The 20,924-nt window shown below is 36.1% G+C and overlaps 1 protein-coding gene across 2 annotated transcripts in view; it reads left to right on the top strand.

Annotated features, from left to right (window-relative positions):
* Positions 1–20,924, top strand: part of LOC149084778 (grainyhead-like protein 1 homolog) — a 203,733-nt gene that overhangs the window by 44,381 nt on the left and 138,428 nt on the right. For both annotated transcript variants that reach the window (XM_089232525.1, XM_089232526.1), the window contains exon 2: positions 13,889–14,191. In XM_089232525.1, the coding sequence (XP_089088651.1) occupies positions 13,889–14,191 (303 nt within the window). The remainder of the gene's footprint in view (positions 1–13,888; positions 14,192–20,924) is intronic.

Genomic DNA, 20,924 nt, shown 5'->3' on the forward strand with positions numbered 1-20,924 from the left:
TTTTAATAGGGCGTGTGGTCTCCTCGAACAGCTAAGACTGCTGCACACCTGTTTGCCATGGATGCGATGAGGTTATCGATCAGACTTTGGGGAATACTGTTCCACTCCTCAAGAAGTGCAATCTGCAAGTCTCGGACAGTAACAGGCGGCCTTGGTTGCGTCGTCCGAGCATGTCCCAAACATGCTCGATTGATTGGATTCAGGTCAGGAGAGCACGCTGGCCATTCCATACGCTGTATTGTTTCAGCTTCAAGCATGTTCTTCACCAGACGAGCTCTATGCGGTCGGGCATTATCATCCTGGAAAACAAAGGAATCTCCAATGGCTCCAGCGTAAGGGATGACATGAGGTCGCAGTATCTCGTCTGCATACCTTCGGGCCGTCAAAGTGCCATTCCCAATGATATGCAGGTCCGTACGTCCGCCTATGCTGATTCCACCCCATACCATCCAACCAGCTCGTCTGTATTGTGACCTTTCACGAACGAATGCGGGGTTATTTCGAGTGCCCCTGTCCCTCCATACCAGAACACGTCGGGTGTCACACTCCAGACTGAATCGGGACTCGTCTGTAAACAGCACTTGTCTCCAATCATGTTGCTCCCAATCTCGATGTTCAGCAGCCCATCATCTTCGGGCCGCACGGTGGCGTGGGGTCAACGGAATGCAGACCATTGGCCTACGTGCATAGAGCAATCCCTCGTGAAGCCGATTACGTACTGTTTGGCTGGACAGCCTTCGTCCTGTTGCCAAGAGCAACCGTCTTTGCCGCTGCGTAGCATTCTCTGTTCTGTTTCGACGGGCTGTTAACCGTACATACCGGTCATCAGTTGCTGTAGTGGCGCGTGGCCGACCTTGCCCTGGTCGACGTCTAACATTTCCTGTTTCTTGGAATCGATTCCACAGCCTTGCAACAACACTTCTGGCGACTCCAACAGCGTCCGCGACACTACGTTGTGTTTGCCCGGATTCCAGTCTGCCTATAACACGCTATGCCATGGATTCCGGTAAATCACGTTGTTGAGACATCCCCAAGTCACCTTGTCTCAAAAAAAGAAAGCTCCGCAATCGAATTTCACAGTTACGGCAGTAAAACAGACGTTTCTGCAACATCCCGATTTCTGCCCTTATCTCCTTTTTCTGGTTTTTGACGTCATGAACTTTGATTTGCATATGAAGTTTTCTTCTTCCGTTTTCTGCTAGGCTTTAAATTATGGATGATTCATTTTATGTTACTTATCGGTATACATCTTTGCGTAATTTTGTTAAAACCATGTGCTCCCCTAATTGTTTTGAGCAGTGTATTATTAGAAAAACCCCGGATTTTACCTGACAGTTTGATGATCGAGTTTTCACTGCAATGGATATTTCATTTATCGTCTTGATCGGAATAAGTCTTGACAACCATTAAATATAAAAATTATTATACAGATCTTTGTGATTGTTTAATGCTGCGAATAAACAGACACGCATCTGTTTTCATATTTATGAATAAGAACATTAATTACACATGTTAGACGTGAGGACGGTATAAAATTAATAAAGCAGTTTACATTTACGTAATTTTAGCTTTGAAATATTCAGTATTCACGATGTCTATGGTGGTGCCTACCTTTTCACCAGCAACCATCAAAGTCACGAATCTTACACGTGCCACTTATTTTTCCCCATTGCTGTCGTTTCCGGTTGCCAGGTGTCCCGTATATACGGGGCGAACACGAATTTTCAAGAAATCTGTCTCGTAAAATTTTTGAATAAAACGAAATAAATTATTGTTTTTTAGATTCGTGTGTGGTGAGACTTTAAACACGGTTATTGATTCATTGTATGTACTTGCAACTTGTCAATCTGGTATATAGTAGAATGAATGTACTGTGATGACCCATCCGTAGATAAGTGAATTTTCGCGGTTGAAGGCCATCGTTTGTCCTCAACATTAGTAAGTAGTTGGCATAAAAAAAGGAAAAACTAACACATTTGTTCAGTTTTTTCAAAACAATTTTATTCCATTTTTTAATCATTTCCCCCAATACTGCCAACCACTGGTGTTGAACAACAAACGACGGCCTTCAAGCCTGAGAGTTTTCATTCTCGATAGCCGCAAAAATTTAATTAGCTACATCAGAACGTGAAATTCATTTACCACCATACATTTTTGCGCATCATTTTGTAACTTCAGATATTTTCGAAGTTTGGAAAATTTTTGGCGCGAAATCTTTGCTTGCAAAGAACAGGCAAGCATTGTCCAATTATAGAGGCAAGAGAAGCGTAAAACAATGAAATACAAATATACATAAGCACGCGGAATAATTAAAAACACTATATAAATACTATTAAAACTATTATAACACTATTAAAAATTTTATATATATATAACACACTATATTAAAAATTATAACACTATTAAAAATACATAAAAATCTGATGCAGATATCTAAGGCCGGTAGTACACTATAAAAGTTTGATAAAAGTCCTATTATAAAACTTGAAAAATGCAGCCAATAAGGTCAACGGTTGCATTTTCTAGAATGTAACCGTTAACCAATAACCAATCTAAATAATAACCTTATTGGTTAGATTTTTCAAGTTTTATAAAAGGGATTTTATCAAACTTTTATAGTGTGTGTAATACCGGCCTAAGACACATTGATTCATAGATAAAAGTAAATAATAGTGATATTCAAGAGAACAGAAATTCAGTAAAATAAAAATATACGTAAACAAACGGAATCGGAATGATGATTGAAAACACGATACAGACAATACATATGGTAAATACATAATAACATGTTACGGAAATTCAAGGCAGAAAAGATTCATAGGTACTGCAAATATAGAGATGTACAAGAGGAACACAATAAAATACAAATATGCAAAAAACGAGGGAACGATGATTAAAAACGCGATATGGGAAAAATATATACGGAATTCCAGACAAAATGATTCGTAGATGCAGCTAAAAATTATAAAAGAAATCGGGACAAGTATGGAAACATGCATGCGCATCAATCAATCTACATGCAATATCAAGGTAGTGTGAAGAAAGAAAGTAAAATTACAATATTAAAACATGAAATGCATTTTTACACTGCGCGAACACTAATAATGATAGGCTTATATTCAAACATTCAATAATCACGTACTATAACTTTTGAGTAATTCTCTTTACTTGAATTAAACATATCGGGTGTCACAGTGCATTGAATATATACATTACACATCTCAAAAATGGGGACCGTCGCAGAATATTTGTTCCAGGTTTAGGCAGGTGAAAAGTCCGCCGAACAGACCCCTTTTCTAACTGGCACAGAAAAAGGTTGAAGATCGCATTCACCAACTACACTTTACAATTTTGTGCAAAAAGCGAAGGTAACTACTACTTTGGCATTCTAATGACTAAAAATGAAAAACAAATATCAAAGTTCAGTAGTACTTATATCATTAATGTAAACGTGAAATTACCTATAAAACATGTAACGCAGGAACCTGTTCTGGACTCGTAGCATCAGTGAGTATGGATTGTTGCGTGGACTCCATATAAGGGCCCTTTCACACGGAGCGGATGCGGGTCCGGAAGAAGTTTTAACAATTGGAATATACTGCGCCTTTCAGACGAGCCGAAAAATCTCCGCAATTAGGAAATGTTAATGCGGGTCCGGACGTCGTCCGCATGTGTCAAAACCTAAGTGCGGGCTCCGCATCCGCACATAGAAGTTTTGACAATAGGTTTATTCGGAGCTATTCACACGATGCGGAGCGAATTCGTCCGCATCTTTGGCTACTTTTTGAAGGTGATTTTTCACGGAATTTTTTTAATTATTTGCCATAAATACCCTTAAAAACACCATATGATGGTCCCTGCTCATTAATATAATGTACCTACATACGTGTATCCCTTCGTTTCCTTCTGAGATTGAGATATAGAAACTTTAACTGCCTTTTGTCCATATTTCACAATTTTATACAATAAACCGGACCAATACTGACGGGACCAAAACTATAAGCCATTACGAATATTTAATTGACTACATACTTTAATAACTTTTAAATTTAATTTAAAAATTTTAATTTTTTTCTTTTTAAATTTTTAAAATTATTTAAAAATATAAATATCTGAAATATTATTTTAAATATTTGTTATGTTTTTAAATTTTTAATCTGTTAATTTTTTTAAACTTTAAAAAAAATACTTTTATTAAACAACGTTATCCACGTACGGTGTTCACTCAGGGCCGGATTAAGACGTTTGAAGACCCTAGCACTTGAATATTTTTGGTGGTTCCCCCCGAATACCTACAAGTTTATTTTACTCGATATTCAGTCTATAAACTGAAAAAATGAAATTTTATATTTCAGAAGTGGCTAATCTAAGGATGGGATTTCACTCTAAAAGGTTTATGAAAGTTATTTTATAAAACTTGAAAAAAGCAACTAATAAATTGCAAGTGCAACCGATAAATATATTAGTTGCTTTTTTAAAAGAATTATTATAAAATTTTTATAGTGTAATCCGTACTTGAGGCCGGGATTATACTATAAAGTTTTGTAAAAGATCTTTTATAAAAGTTAAAAAATTCAACCAATAGGCGCATCGGTTGCATTCAAGCAAATGCAACCGGTGATCTTAATGGTTGAATTTTTCACGTTTTATCAAAGAGCTTTTACAAAACTTTTATAGTGTAATCCCAGCCTAAGACAGAATTGTGATGTGAATATTTCTAAGCACAGACATTTTGAAAGTCCCAACCCCTCCCTTTTTTTATACTTGCAAATTCTTTGATATTTGCTGAATTTTTTTTTTTTTTGGAACATCGAATGTTTTGGATGTTTTTGGATTGGATTTTTCGAACATTTTTTTATTCATCTTTCATATTTTTCCGAAAAGACAGATTTTTTTTCAAAATTTTTTGAAAATATTTTAAGATATTTTCTCCCATCGACTACTTGTGATGATCGGAATGGAGGCATCTTTAGGCTCAATGATAAAAACCACCAAAGAATGCCTCTAGGCTGCCTATGGGCACTGAATCAGGGGTGAAGGAGAAAAATAATTACAAAAATTGCGAAAAAACAGTTTTTATGCACGAATTATTATGCATCAAACGAGCGCTGAAGATGCGGACGAATCGCCCGCATCTTCAGCGCTCTTTTGAAAGGGTATGCGGACCCGCGTCCGCATCCGCTCCGTGTGAAAGGGGTCTAAAGCGCAATATTCCAGTTTCCAGAGCACATAAATCCTGAAAAGTGTCGCAATTTTCGCAATCGATTTGAAATTGTTGCCGCTTCTCACAACAAATCCCAACAGCTCCTAAATGTTCTCTGCCGTATACATGATCGAGTTACTGTCACATCAACGAAATAATTACATCCCGAATTACTCGATTACTTGATGCATAAAATAGGAGAACATCTTTTTCAGAATTGTCTAAATTTTATTACGTTCCGAATTTTCGATGCATATATAACTCAATTGCTTCAATTAAATTTTCAGTAAAAAACATTTTCCCTAATTTTTATAAGGAAAAGTTATTTTCAAAATGATCGTCATTCACTGAAAATTTCTTTTTCCTTCCACTTATTCATGCGAAGAAAATATTTCTCATCTCATCTGATACATTGTAAAATCATTCTGAAATCCAGCATTTTTCTCTCTCGCTATAGATATTCACGTGTGTACGTAGATGATTGGAAGAATATACTAATATCCCATGGCTTCATAGAAAGATGCTTGATTTCGTCAATCTACACGAAATTTTGATCCCACGTAAAATCATTGCTTATAATCCGGAACCGTTCACAGCAATCGAAGCATTTCACGGCAACTTCACCACTTGCATTTCAAATAATGCACTGAAGTGACTTACCTGATTTGTTAACAGCTAAACGTCGGTGAACTTATCGCGACTCATTCACAAGAATTTTTTTTTTTGTCCTTCAGAGATGAATGACAGGATGACCGATCACTCCGAGAATAATCGAGATTCTTATTCTTGATCCTTTTCTAAGACAATAGTATGTAAAAACTATCGGAATAAAATAATCCGAGATTTTTCATCCTGAACCGAGTTTGTTGTTCATTTACAAAACCGTACTTAAATATTCTTATAAAAGAGAACTTTTTCACATTTTTGTAACTTCCTCGGGAGATGGCTGGTAAAATCCTCAGAGGATGCGAACATAGTACACGCTGGTTTCCGATTCTGCAAGTCGGCGGCACCGTTACGGTATTGGTTAAAAACCTGAATTTCTGGTTCTTCAACAATCCGTAACGATGTCGACTTGCAGAATTTGAAACCAGCGTGCACGATGTTTTGCTCGTAGTCAAAACATCTACGCGTAATTTCAATAGTGTTTCTACCAATAACTTTTTTTTGCTATCGCGACGAATTCTCATCTTTATAAATGCTATTGCAGCATTGAGGAATGGGGCCGACACGTGACAGGAAAAAATGGCTTTTTAAAATTTTTATACAAATACAACGCCACAACAGGCAGAATGCCCAATGATAGGTGACTGAGAAAAAGATGTCCATAACAAATATGGTTGTTGTATATTTAAAAAAAAACCGTAATCTAAGTTCCCAAGTGGAGTAAGTCTAAATATGGCCTATGAAGGTGTATGATATTTAATCGGAGAAAATACTGGAAATCGCAATATTAAATATGAAGTAAATGTAACCAAAAAATGCAATTAATGACAAATTGCCGAAGAGTCGGGAAATAGAGGACTGCAGAAAATCGCAGTAAACTAAAATGTATTTCGTGAGAAAAAAGCAATCATTCCTGGGAGCCGCATTCATTACTGGAAACTGTGATCTGAAACATAACAAAATACAAGACACTGCCAATTATCGCCAAAAACGTTGCCATAAGTCGGCAAAATCACCAATTGTTGCTGAAAAATTATGAAAGTGGAAAACTACTGAGGTTCCCATGTAATTCACGAAAAAAACGTTGAACATGACAAAATATGTAAGATCTAAGATATGTATTTATACATTTTAGTCATAATTATCTTGGTATAATTTATATGTTATGAAAGTTATCTTCGTTCACCATTTTAAGGAAAGATTAGAAATTCGAACAAGCTTCGTTAAAAAAAGGACAGTTGTTAAAATGTAATTTTATCCAACTTCAGCACCTTGCTCAAAAGCATATCTAGAGATTTTTGTTTCGAGAGAGATTTTAATCCCACCTTGTACTTTAAAAAAAAAAAAGCTATCCAACTTCCGAACTTCTCAAGTTAAACCAGCATTTCTCAACCTGTGGTCCGCGATGAAGGCATAGATGGACCGCAGACAGACTTGGTTATTTAATTTTAACTGAATGTGGAAAATTATTTAACCGTAGCATTTTTGATACAGTAATATCCACATGGATTGAAATAAAAATTATAGCTATTGCATGTGATGTGTGGTTCATCATACATCGTCCAGGAAATTGCGATCCCTAATAAGGGATATCACTAAATTTTGCCAAAAAGTGCAAATTATTGGTTTAAATGCAATTTCTAATAACCTAAAATTTCTGAAGTATGGGGGAAAATAAAAGGCTGCTGCAAATCACAGTAAACAAAAACATATTTCACGAAAAACAAAATATTCAAACGACCATATTTTATTGAGAAAAATACGGTAAATTTGGGATCCTAAATATGGTAAAATATGGGATACGTTGCAAATATTATCATTATAAGCGTTGCCAGAAGTAGGCACAATCACCAATTGTTATTAAAATTGCGGAAAAAAACTAACTGGACTAATGCTTGAGATATTTCTATTTTTTGCCATAATTATCATGCTATAATTTTAATACCGTATTATGAAAATGCTGTGTATTGGCAACTTCAGTAAATATTACAAATGAAAATATGCAGTTGAATAAATTTAAAAGAACGGGACAGATGTATAAATAAAATCGGAACAGACAAAATTACAGGAATGCCCCGTATTACGGGACACAAGTCCGTCAAATTGTTTCAGACATTTTACTGGTCCTTGTCTTCAGAAAGGTTGAGAAACGCCGAGTTATACTGAATGGCAGAATATAAGATATCACAATGATTCAAATATAAATACAAGAGCACAACAGGCAAAATGCCCAACTAGGTGACTGAGATCAAGACCTATAATTTTAACATTTTAATAATATGCATTTGTGCTCGTACAAAGAGATAGTCAAATTAGGCTAACGTTTTTATTTAACAGCTACGGTTTTTCTGATGTCACAAAATCGATCGGTCGTCGATAAATATATGTTATAAGAAAATCAAAATTGAGTAGGAAAAAGTGTTTGAAAATAACGTTAGTCACTTTCTATAGTAAAGGTTTAGTGGACGTTGAACTGGAAGGAACCTTCAGGCCACACTCGCTTTCAGCGACCCACGCTCTGAAGGTCATAGTCCTTGCCTAGCAGCATTTTCAAGAAAGTGCTACTATTACATTTTGCCTTCGAGGTTCAGGAAGTGTAGTACTTAGTCATCGCGACTGGGACAAGAGCTACTATATAGAAGAAATACTTTTCGATTCCACAAGTTGTCAAGATTTTTTTGGCGTTGATTCAGCACCATGAATCAATTTAATTCGCTTTCGTGCCATAATGTGAGTGGTCATTCATTAAAATACACTGCATGAACGGACGATGTCTCGAGTACATTAGCAATGCTGTAGAACTTTATAAGATATCGGAAAAATATTAAAATTTGTTGAAAATTGAATTCTATTAGTTATTCAAATAATAAAATTTAATATTTTATTGAAATTTATTAAATTTGGTAATTAGATATTCCTGCTCTAACATTCCAAAATACAGTAGATGTGGGAATCGCAAATTGTGTAAATCCCTGAGATATTCAAATAAACTTCGAAAAAAATAATTTCTTGATTGAAACATTGATGGAAAGAAAAATTAAAAGTTAACACTAGAGTATGATTTAGGTATAACTTTATACCGAATAGCGTTCAATCCAGTTTCAAGCCACGTGAAATCTTTATAAGAACAACTTGCACTTTATAAATTTGACTGTCGCATACGTTCGATAAGATGTAAAAACAAAATAACGAGGAAATATGTTTTTGACCACAAAATACATCAGATTTCAACTACAGTCGAATCCCGTAATAACGGACTGAAGAAATTACTTCGCTATAACGAAATTTCATTATCGATTTTACGAATTTTAATATTCGTTAAAAAAATTGATTGTAGTGGAATTTGATTCTAAGGGAAAAATTACTTATTTACGTTCTAGATAATAAAAAGAATGTAGTTAAATTTCAAAAATAACTCAAATCAATTAGGCATTGAATTTTTTTTTTGGATAAGTTTTACTCGCTTAACATATACGAGGTAAGTAATCCGTAATTTTTGTTTGTACAAGAGTATTGTGGAAGCCGAGGAAACAGCAAATTTCTCTCAAGTATATGAGTGTTCAAACGCGTGCATTGTGGGAAACAAATGCTTGAAAGATTTCGCATCCAAAAGCACGTGCAAATTTTCTCATACGAGTGGTCCGGTAACTGGCACATTTCGGGAATGAATGTCCTGAAACCATGTGTTACTAAAAAATGTCTTGAATGAATGTCTCTCCTGTAAAGACAGCTACATCCCCCATCTTGAAAATTTGAAGAAAATTTTCTATGGGATCCTATAACTGCTGTTTGAATTTGCAATTGCAACTTAATTTGATTTTTCAAAAGTTTTGAAAGAGAACAGATGAAGATATGCCGTATATTAATGCGACATAGTTTTTATTCATTCCAGCATCAACTTCAGAAGTGATCTCAAGTTTTTCTTTAATCAGAAACTGTTTTTTCGGTGCCACTCATTTTGAAACACAAAAAATAGGAAACATTACAAAAACACGGGTTTACCACAGAATTTATTATATTTTTTTCGCGTATTGGTTAAAATTTCTTGCCGTACCACACAAGACCATAGAAAAAACATAACTTGCTGAACTGTTGAAACCGATTTTACACGGAACATTTTTATAACGCTCTGTACTCTTTGTTGATTTTCAGAAACTTTTTGATTCGTTATAACGGATTTTTTATTTCGTAATCCCGGAATTCGCAATACGTTGTTCCTACGAAACTTATTTAAGGATTAGGAAAGTTTTCGTTACAGCGAGATTTTCGCTATAATAGTATTCGACTGTATAATACTGTACCCTTTTAATGTAAGTAAGAAAGTTGGGTACGCACACATACGACGAGCCTTTCGAATTTCTCTGGAAAGTCGATGTGTATATAATTTATAATATTCGACATTTATTTCACTAAATTCTCGCTTTACTTTAAATGAAGCTTTTTCTTACACTTATCGCGAAGTAGATAATCATTTCTTTTCTTCGAATGTACTCATAAATCTACATTTTCATTAGTTTTGTCATAATGAAGCAATAAGCCGCGATGTTCCCGTCAGGTTTTAATCCGTAAAAGGTAAAAAACGTCGTTGAAAGTGCACAATTTTTTCTGCACCCAGACAGGCAAGAAAGAACATCAACAAGCATGGCTGTTGGGCAGTGTGACAGCGTTTTCCTTTGTTGGCTGCTCAAGCGTGAAGACCACCACCGACATATCATCAAGTCCATCATTATTTTCATATGTTCAAGAGCGAAAGCAGCAGCAAGTGAAACTGCACCAAAGATAGATGGTCTGCATTCATTCATTGCTTGGGCGAGATTCGCTTCGCCACCGTTATTGTTTCGGTTTCTTTATGTTGCTCACATGCATTTCAGGCTTCAATGACTTGGGTAAAACGAGACTAATCGAAAGTTTCCGTTATTGCTTCATCCACGTCTATAAATAAAGGTGGCGTGTCCCGAGCTGTCTGCAGCCCTAACTAACCACCAGAAAACTATGAAAGTTTAGCAGAGTGAGAGACCTAATATCATTTGCATCCGGAAGTGGAAAATCACTATCGGTGTGATATTACTACTGTGCACGTGAAGTTTGTTCCTGTTAATGCTTATTATGTGTAGTGCTGCCATCTGCCATTCGTTTTTCTAACTATGAGTGAAGTGTAATGATTGAATGATTTGTACCGTTGTAGGCCTGTTGCTCTCTGTGGCGAGACTTTTTTTAACGAGGAGATCGGCTCGCGCATTTTCGCCTCGAAGGTGAGAACCACATAAAACGTTGAGGTTAGAACTATCGGTGCGATAGCTTGCCCGTTGAAACCAGTTTCTTTATCAATACTTGGTGATGTGAGATCCTTAGTGAATTGGAGGGGGGATGCAAATATGCAAATGGATTACAGAAGGGGAGAAATGGTAATAATTTTCAAGCCTTCTGAAAACCGAAAATAGCCACACAAGGCTGGACCTGGACAAGAGTGAAGGTTGCAGCCGTACCAAATTTTATGGGCTGGCAGAACGAAATAAAAATACTTTGATTTAGTATAATCCCGGCCTTAAACCGGGATTACACTATAAAGGTTTGATAAAAGATCCTTTACTAAATTTGAAAAAAAACCACCAATAATCCTATTGGTTACATTCGCTCGAATGTAACCGATACGCTTATTTGCATTTTTGAAGTTCTATAAAAGAACGTTTATCAAACTTTTATAGTGTAATCCCGGCCTTACAGTTGACTTTTATATCCTCATACGGGAGAGATTTCAGTCTCGATTTTGTGCTTTCATTATTTTGCATTTAAACTGAAATTTAATCATTTTCATTTTTTAATACAACACACTACTAGTGTGCTGAATTCCCGATGTGTTTAATAATCAATATGTTCTTCCGTACAGGCATACGGCAAGGTGGGTTCGACGCAGCAATCGTAATTTCACACCGATAAAAGCAAACAACACTCCCGACAATATACTGAGCTTAAAAGAAGTTAACAACAAAAACATAAATAATTGAAAGGGAACATGGAAATAAAGTAAATTGACAAATATTAGGACTAAAATTAAAAACGCTTAACATAAAAGATTAAAAACAAAATGAAGGATGTAAAACATAAATATGAAAAACCAAAACGCGTTAAAACTTAGAAATTGAAATAAAAAACTTTTGAACATACAAAACTTTGAAGAAAAATACAAATTGACAGGTTAAAACACAAAAACAAGTAAGACTTGGATTTGAATTTAAAAGTCAAAAGAACAAAAAAGAAAAAAGGCAAGTAAAATTTAGAATATGAAATTGAAACGGTTCGAAGGCTGTGAATTTCGAACATACACAACATGCGTATACCCTATTTCTATTGGTGTGTTGAATAATTATTTGTTGGTGTTGCAGTTTCTCTGAAGCGCAGTGTATGTGAATGACTTACATTTCAGGACGATTCTTGAGAAGTTAGTTTTCACAATTTTCTTTTGACAATCATCTGGCAAATGGAAAAGGTCATACAGGGAGTTTCAAAAAGTTTAAAAAGTTTAAAAAATTATAACGATTCAGCTTTTAATCCGTTTTGATCGAATAATGTATAAGTAGAAAGACTACCACTTCGGTGTTTGCAAGATGGCGACTGCACAACAGAAATCGTTTTGTGTTCTAAGCTTCATGAAGTGCGAATCCGTAACAACTGTTCATCGTGCTTTTCGTCGACAATACCCTGATGTTGAATTTCCTACCGCTTAGAGCATTAGGCGATGGTATAAGCAATTCCGAGATACGGGTTGTCTGTGTAAAGGGAAATCCCCTGGCCGTCCCCGCACGTCAGACGAAAATGTGGAGCGCATCCTACAGAGTTTCGCACGTACTTCACAGAAATCCACTCGTAGTGGATGCAAACATGCTCGCAAAATTTGAGACGAATGTCACTACCGTATAGACATATGCCGTGCATCCCAAGGTGGACATATTGAGCACCTTTAATTTGGTTCGTAAAAAAACTTTGATTAGCCATGTAATATAAAATTTTAAGTGTCTATGTTTAATATTTTTCGTAATGTGCGCATTTCAAATCGGATGTTTGTTTTTGAAACACCCTGTATAATAACTAATACTTGTATTTTTGTGACTTGTTTACTTTTTAATCGTTTTTGTACTAATCTTGATACACCTGTATTTATTACTGTTGCCATTTATTGAGAAGACGTATTTTACCTATATCAGGGGTTCTTAACCTTTTTCAGCCTCGACCCAAAATCAACAACATGATCGACTTCGCGACCCATCGACTGTTTTTACTTTGAAAATTCTTGTTACCTAAATATTTCTGATTAACAAAATGTTTCGTTTTCGAACCAAGTAAAACCCAGTTCGTGTGTCTTAACAGGTGGGCTTAGGGCTCCGAATCAAACAGAAGGCTCCAAGTTAATGAGAGCCTTCAGTAATTAAAATTATTTCTTTCATATAAATTCTGAATTTTCATTAGTTCTGAAATTATTTTCTTTAATTTTCAATTATCTTTTATTAATTTTAGAATTATTCTTCATTACTTTTAAAAATATTCTTCATTAATGTTTTATTTATTTTCATTAATGTTTTATTTATTTTCATTAATTTTTGAGTTATTCTTCATTAATTTTTGAGTTATTCTTCATTAATTTTTGAGTTATTCTTCATTAATTTTTGAGTTATTCTTCATTAATTTTTGAGTTATTCTTCATTAATTTTTGAGTTATTCTTCATTAATTTTTGAGTTATTCTTCATTAATTCTTGAATTATTTTTCATCAAATCTGGAATCTTTTTCTATTAGAAAGTAATTTTCATTAATCCTGGATTGTGAGTGGATTCTTATGACCCATCTCAAGAGCCACTGTGACCCAAGTTTGGGTCGCGACCAATAGGTTAAGAACCCCTGGCTTATATGAATAAAGGTTATGTATGTATGATTGTCAAAAGAACGAGGTTTTATTTCAATGATGGTCTATTAAACAGTAGAAGTGATGTTGATTTTTTTTAATTTTAGCATTTGTTCGTTTTAGCAAAAACAAAGAGATTGCAGACGAGCTGTCATCGAGCGGTTTACCTCTCGGTGGTAGCGGAGAACGATCCATGCCATCAGCTGACATGCCAGACGGTGAAGGCTCGGAAGTATCTTGGCGAGCATTTTACGAGCATCCATTAACTGCAGCAACCACAGCCATGCTCAATATCAATGGAGCCGGTGGTTCCGAAGATCAAAATTCAACGACGATGGGTCTCCTGTATGAATACTACAAACTTCCTTTAGAAAAAATGGATAAAGCCTTTTCTGAGAAATACGCTGCTCTACCAGAACTTTGGACGTGAGTAAATTATTTAAATACGTTATTACCAAACATTTCACTTATGTTTAAATGAGGAGCATATTTTCAAAAATAAACGTTTCCATTTTTACCGAAATACACTTTATAACGGTTTATGAATCTTTGCATAATCTGAAACAGCTTATCTCAATCGGGATCATTCAAATGGGAATATTTTTGATAGAAACGACTAATGTAATTTCTATCAAAAGTAAGCATATAAACCTTTTTCATACACTTCGGTATTTTTCATTTCTCGATAACGGCCGCCCATGGAACCAGAAATTTTGTTCGCCTAACCATGAGTGTCCGTTAATGGATAGTAAGACGTTGAGTCCCGTCAATGCAATTCAAAATTGTGTCCGTCAGTGGAGGTGCCCTCTAATGGGAGTGTTCGTTATGGGAGATTGCACTGTAGAATGATCGTGTTTCTTATGTTAATGACGAGAGGGCAGTAAGAGTACCTTCTCCTTGGCTACGTAAAAAGCCTTCTAGAATCAACAGGTGACGTAGAAATTTCCAATTTTTCAGACTTGACCAGTTTCAATTTTAATTAAAAGGTAACATTTCCACTAATTTTCTTTCAAAACGTAACGTTTCCAAAATTTAAATGTGGATAACACCCTTGAATGTTGATCAAAAATATAATACATATTCTTCTACCATTCCTACACGATACCCGTTGGGCTATTTTCTACTGTTTTTAAAACAAACTTTTAGTGTAAATTTAGCAAAAGTGGAAATGTTCCCATTTTGAAATAAGCTTCTCAAATAAAATATTTAATTGACGATGGAAATCAACACCAACGATTCCTTCACCGTACAATCGATTTCTTATACCAAAATGTTTTACAATACGTCGCCAATTTATAAACCAATCGGACAATTCACACAATGAGGGGAACATCAATTAAATGCTCGTCGTGCCTTCAATCTTTTGTTGGCATCCACCGTGATAGCTGGCGTTGTGGTCCTTTTATCCAAGACCATTTTTTAATTTTTATCCTTTAAGAACGGAATCCACTGTTTCGAAACGATCATAGGGATCTAGTTTTTATCGCAGCATCACTTGGTTTTTATTTCATACTGGGGGCAAAGCCCCCTGACGCCTTCGGCGTCCAACTCCTCCAATGGATCTGACTACTCGTCCCATCTTTAATTATAAAGCAAAATATTCCTTGGACATTGCGAATGCCTGCAAAATAGTCATTCAATTGCCAGTTTCCCACTCTGATTTTTATAAGCAATGCACCACCATCAGCAATACAGCAAAATAAGTAGTGCACCATGATGAGGAATGCACCCACGATACGCGATGCATCGCAATAGGCAAAGTACCATAATATGCAATGTACCAAAATACACCGTAAGCACTGAATACAATAAGCAATACAGCACAATACACAATGTATCGCATTAAGCAAGACACAATAATACGCAATGCACCACAATACGCAATAAGCACTGCGTTGCAATAAGCAGTACAGCACGCGATGCGCTGCAATATGGAGTGCACCACAATAAGCTATACAGTACAATATGCAATCCACCACAATACGCAATACGCGATGTATCGCATCAAGCAAAGCACAATAATACGCAATGCACCACAATACGCAATAGCAAAGCATTGCAATAAGCAATACAGTACGTTATGCATAAAAGTACGCAACCAGCAGAATCAACAATGCACTCCAATCAGCGAAGCATTGCAATTAGCAATTCACAATACGCACTACGGACTGCATTATAATAAGCAATATAGCATGCAATGCACTAAAATCAGCATTGTACCACTATTTGCAGTGCACTACAATAAGCAATACAGCACAATAGTTATAACCACTGCATTAGATTAAGCAATACAGCACGCGATGCATTACAATAAACAATACAGCACGCGATGCATTACAATAAACAATACAGCACGCGATGCATTACAATAAACAATACAGCATAATACGCAATGCATTACAATAAGTAATACAGAACAGTACGCAATGCATTACAACAAACAATACAGTATAATACGCAATGCACTACAATAAGCAAAACATCATAAAACGCAATGCACCACCATCGGAGATTCAATGCAATAATCAATGCACCACCGTAAGCAATACAGCACAATAATTAGTGCACCACCATATTCAAAGCAATGCACCACTATTCAGGGCACCACATTAAGCAATACAGTACAGCACGCAATACTCCTCCATCAGCAATACGCCATAATAACAAATACACCTCCACCATAGACAATACAGCACAATAAGCAATTCACCTCAATATGCAGTGCACCACAATACGCAATGAACCACAATACACTATAAGCACTGCATTAGAATAAGCAATATGGCACGTGATTCTCTAAAATACGTAATGCATAACAATGCGCAATTGACTATATTTACACTGCACCACAATAAGCAACGAGCACAATACGCGATGCATCGCAATAAGCAAAGTACCATAATACGCAAATTTGCAATGAGACATAATAAGCCATAAGCACTGCATTACAATAAGCAATACAGCACTCAGTGCACTACAGCACGTAAAGCATCACAATCAGTAATGTGTATAATCAGTAATATAGTTCATCACAATAAGCAATGCAGCATAGTACCTAATGCACCACAATTCGCAATGCGATACAGCACATCGCAATAATCTTTGGATTCCATTGCTTTGTTATTCATCTCGAATCAAAGGTTGATGCTCTTTCGAGTAGTAACTTATTTCGTGTGTTCAGTAAAGTTCCGTTCAAGCAAACAGATGTAATTGTCAACTCCAAAAATGATGAATTTCATACCGAACCGAGTAAAAATGAAATTCCAAAGGGGGCATAACTTTCTAAACTAAAATTTGCAATTTTTTCATAGATTTGATAGGTCTACAATTTTTTGACGAGCAAATCCGATTGGAAAAATTGTGACGTAAATTTTAAAAGTGGAGAATAAAAAAATGGTACAAATTCCGTGTCAAGAAAATGCTTTACACACAGTAGTATTTTACTTCTAGCTTAGGCAATTTAAAAGAAGAAATAGGTGAAAAAAGAACCAATTTTTTGATGGGTGAGGTCGTCCAACCATTTATCAGCAAAAGCGAACATCTCTAATTTTCTGGACATGCAGGTTTTTGACAGAAAAATAGGAAAAAAAATTGAATCGGGGGTATTAAACGTTAAAACGTAAATTAATCATTTTTCTTCGATCAGGTTATCAACCTCGGGGGTGTAGGGCGCCTACGCAGTCTGCGTGTGCACGTGCCCGGCTGAAAATTCTTATTGTTCAAAAAAGCCGTAATGACGTTCATTTTTTATTAGATATTGTCGTCGGATTTGATTGGTCAATAAAATTAGGTACCACGTGGGTGGAAGGAAGCCTTTTGCTCTTCTTTTACCATTGTGGGGCGTGTCGTCAACCCGAAGTTTATCCCGCGAAACTCTGACATTGGAATCGTAAGGAAGAGTGCCGCGCCTTGCCTCGCGGCAAAATTTGAGAACTTCGCCTGCCAATAAATGATACTGAAACAAGGGTAGACGCCACGTCTTTGGTATAATTAAACCGAAATATAGCCACACCCATAGCCGCATGCGGCCCCGACGTCATATGAACGTCATGCGGAATTTCCATTCCGGGCTGGTTCTAGGGCGTATTCTCTAAGTTATTGGACTACTTATTCACAACATCCTGTCTTTCTCATTTGAATAAATTTAGAAGTTTCTTTTACTCGATATCAAAGTACAAGTTAAACCTCGTTAAGGTATCCGACTACGTTAAAAACATCATTTTGGAAGAAAATATCGATTTTTTTATTTTTCTTATGTTATGAAAGCGCAGGGTTTGTTGCGATCCCAACACAAGCCTTGTTTCGTTTATATAAGACGCTTAGGCCGGGATTACACTATAAAAGTTTTATTGAAGTTCTTTTATAAAGCTTGAAAGATGCAACCAATATGCACATCTGTTACATTTGCCCGAATATAACAGATGTGCTTAGTGGTTGCATTTTTCAAGTTTTATAAGAAGTTTTATCAACATTTTATAGTGTAATGCCGGCCTTAGAGCCGAAGTGACGTCCATTTTTAATGTTGCATTTTTACATACAAGTAATCAGTGAATAAAAGCTTCGTTAAAAGCGTTTTATACGAAGAATGTTGTTTTTGAAATTTTATCTGAAATATAATTTTTAAAAATCTATTCATTGTATCTTTACGAAATTTTAATCCAGTAGACTCTCGATAATCCGGCCCGTCCAGTAATCTGGCGTTTTTTCTCCAAGAATAAAAGAGGAAAATATATCACTGCATGTCTATGCCTAGAAGTTTATACACGCCCCTTAATGTTACACATGGGGATTCGGAGATTCTGATAACAATAACTAATTGATAACTATATCCGAAAAAGGATATCCAAAAGTGAATACGATACCCATACCCTCAATTTAATCTAACGGGACGTATTAAAATGGGATAATTTTTTTTTCGAGGATGATAAATTTTTTCTCCTATCCATACGAAGGTTCTTAACACCTGGTTGATGTTAAGATGAAGTTAGGAAAGAGGCTAGAAGAGGCTGTCCTTGCGAGGAATTGAACCAACGTCCTCTCACTTGCCGGGTGATCACCCTAGGCCACTAGACTACAAAGGCAGTTGAATTTTCTCTTTCTTAAATTCATCTTCGCATCAACCAGCGGTTGAAAACCTTCGTATGGATGGCTTAGAGTATACTGTAATATTCTACTATATATTTGGTTATGAACCAAAATCTGAGGTCCATCGCATATATTTGTATAATTAGTGTTTTATAGACGATATGTAGAATAAAATTTCAAAAATTTCACGCGTACATTAAAAAATTTGAACTTACGAGCATGCCTTTAAATCTTGATTTATAACCTGCATCATTACTAGTTGAAGGTACTGTAAAAATAACCATTCATAGAGCTTTTTGCAATCTTGTTTCGAATATTACACGAATTTTGTTTAAAATTTGTCATAAAAAATGACTTTTTCGATAGAAAATGGCAGAGGTAGTCGAAAATTTGTTATTGTTTTCCCTATTTTGAGACACTTCCTATCAAAAAATGTTATTCAAATTCACTCCAGTACCATTTTATGGAAAAGCAAAACGGGAAAGCTGTAGTCAGATATACCTTAAGTCGCCACTCATTTTATCGAGAAATTGAGAAGTGCCGTCAGTGTCAACGTGCAACATTGTAAAACCGTATAATTTTAAATACAAATACAACGCCACAACAGGCAAAATGCCCAACGAGGTGGCTGAGAAAAAGATGCCCATAAAAATATGGATGTCATATATTTCACAAATACAGCAACCCAATTAAAAATGCAACTAACAAAAATTATAAACAAATATATACACATGACAAAATATTATACAATGCCAATAAAGAATACTTATGGTTGTCTTATTCTAAGTATGGATAGCTTCTCGATTTACCCAACATGTTTATCGTATTTATTTTTGAACGTGTGAATTGTGTTACAATTTACTACCTCCGGGGGTAAGCTATTCCATTTATTAACACAACCCTATTAGAGAAAACTTCCCTCGACACCATAACCTTGCATTGTCCCTCACCAATCGATACTGGTGTTCCCTTGTAAAAGCAGTCGATTGGCGGTGTACTAAAAGTTCATGGTCCATCCTATCCATCCCATTGAAAATTTTAAACACTTCGATCATATCTCCTCGACACCTGCGTTCATCAAATGTGCACATATTCAAAAAATGAAGTCTCTCTTCATAACTCAAGCCCCGTGTGCCAATAAGGACAAGCGTAGCTCTTCTCTGCACCCCTTCAACCAAGTCTATGTCCCTCTGTAGGTATGGTCTCCAAAACCTTACAGCATACTCCAGTCCAGGGCGAACCAAGCCTTGAAAAAGCGGAAGAATGACTTTAGGAGAACGCGAAGAGATTTTTTTGAAAATGAGACCAAGCATTCCATTCGATTTTTTGACCACCGCTGAACAATGTTCAGAAAACCTAAGCCGCTCGTCAATGAGAATTCCCAAATCGGTGACCCTAGTTGCATCCGGGATAGTGACACCATTCAACTCGTAAGAGAACCGTGGGTTGTTCGAACCAAAATGAGCGACCATGCACTTATCAACGCTAAACGTCATGCCCCATTCATTTGCCCATGCTTCAATCGTGTTTAGACTGGTCTGGAGCGACTCCCTATCGCTTTGATTCCCGATTACCCCCATTAACTTCACATCATCCGCGAATTTGCTAGTAATCCCATCGATACCCTGATCGAGTTTATCGATAAAAAGTGAAAAAAGTATGTGGCCAAGGGCACTTCCTTGAGGAACTCCACTTGTGACGTCTGTCGAACCAGAGAATTCCCCGTTCACCATAACTCGTTGCGACCTATCTCTTAACCACGATTCTATCCAATTCAGCAAGTTGCCCCCAATTCCAATCTCGTGTAAACGCTTCAAGAGTTTACCATGTTGGACCCGATCGAATGCCTTCTGGAAATCAAGGTAAACATCATCTACATTTTTGCTCTTACCCAAAGCCTTAGTCACGTGATCATAGAAGCAAAGGAGGTTAGTTACACATGACTTCCCCTTCCTGAACCCATGCTGATTATCCGACAATACATTATTCTCGTCTATCCACTTCACAAACTGCCTTTTAATGATAATTTCCAAAATTTTCGAGAGGGAACTCGTCAAACTCACTGGACGATAAT

Source organism: Pholcus phalangioides, unplaced genomic scaffold (assembly GCF_987345545.1).
Source record: "Pholcus phalangioides strain wild (caught in Gottingen) unplaced genomic scaffold, Ppha-v1.0 ptg000007l_1, whole genome shotgun sequence".
Lineage (NCBI taxonomy): Eukaryota > Metazoa > Arthropoda > Arachnida > Araneae > Pholcidae > Pholcus > Pholcus phalangioides.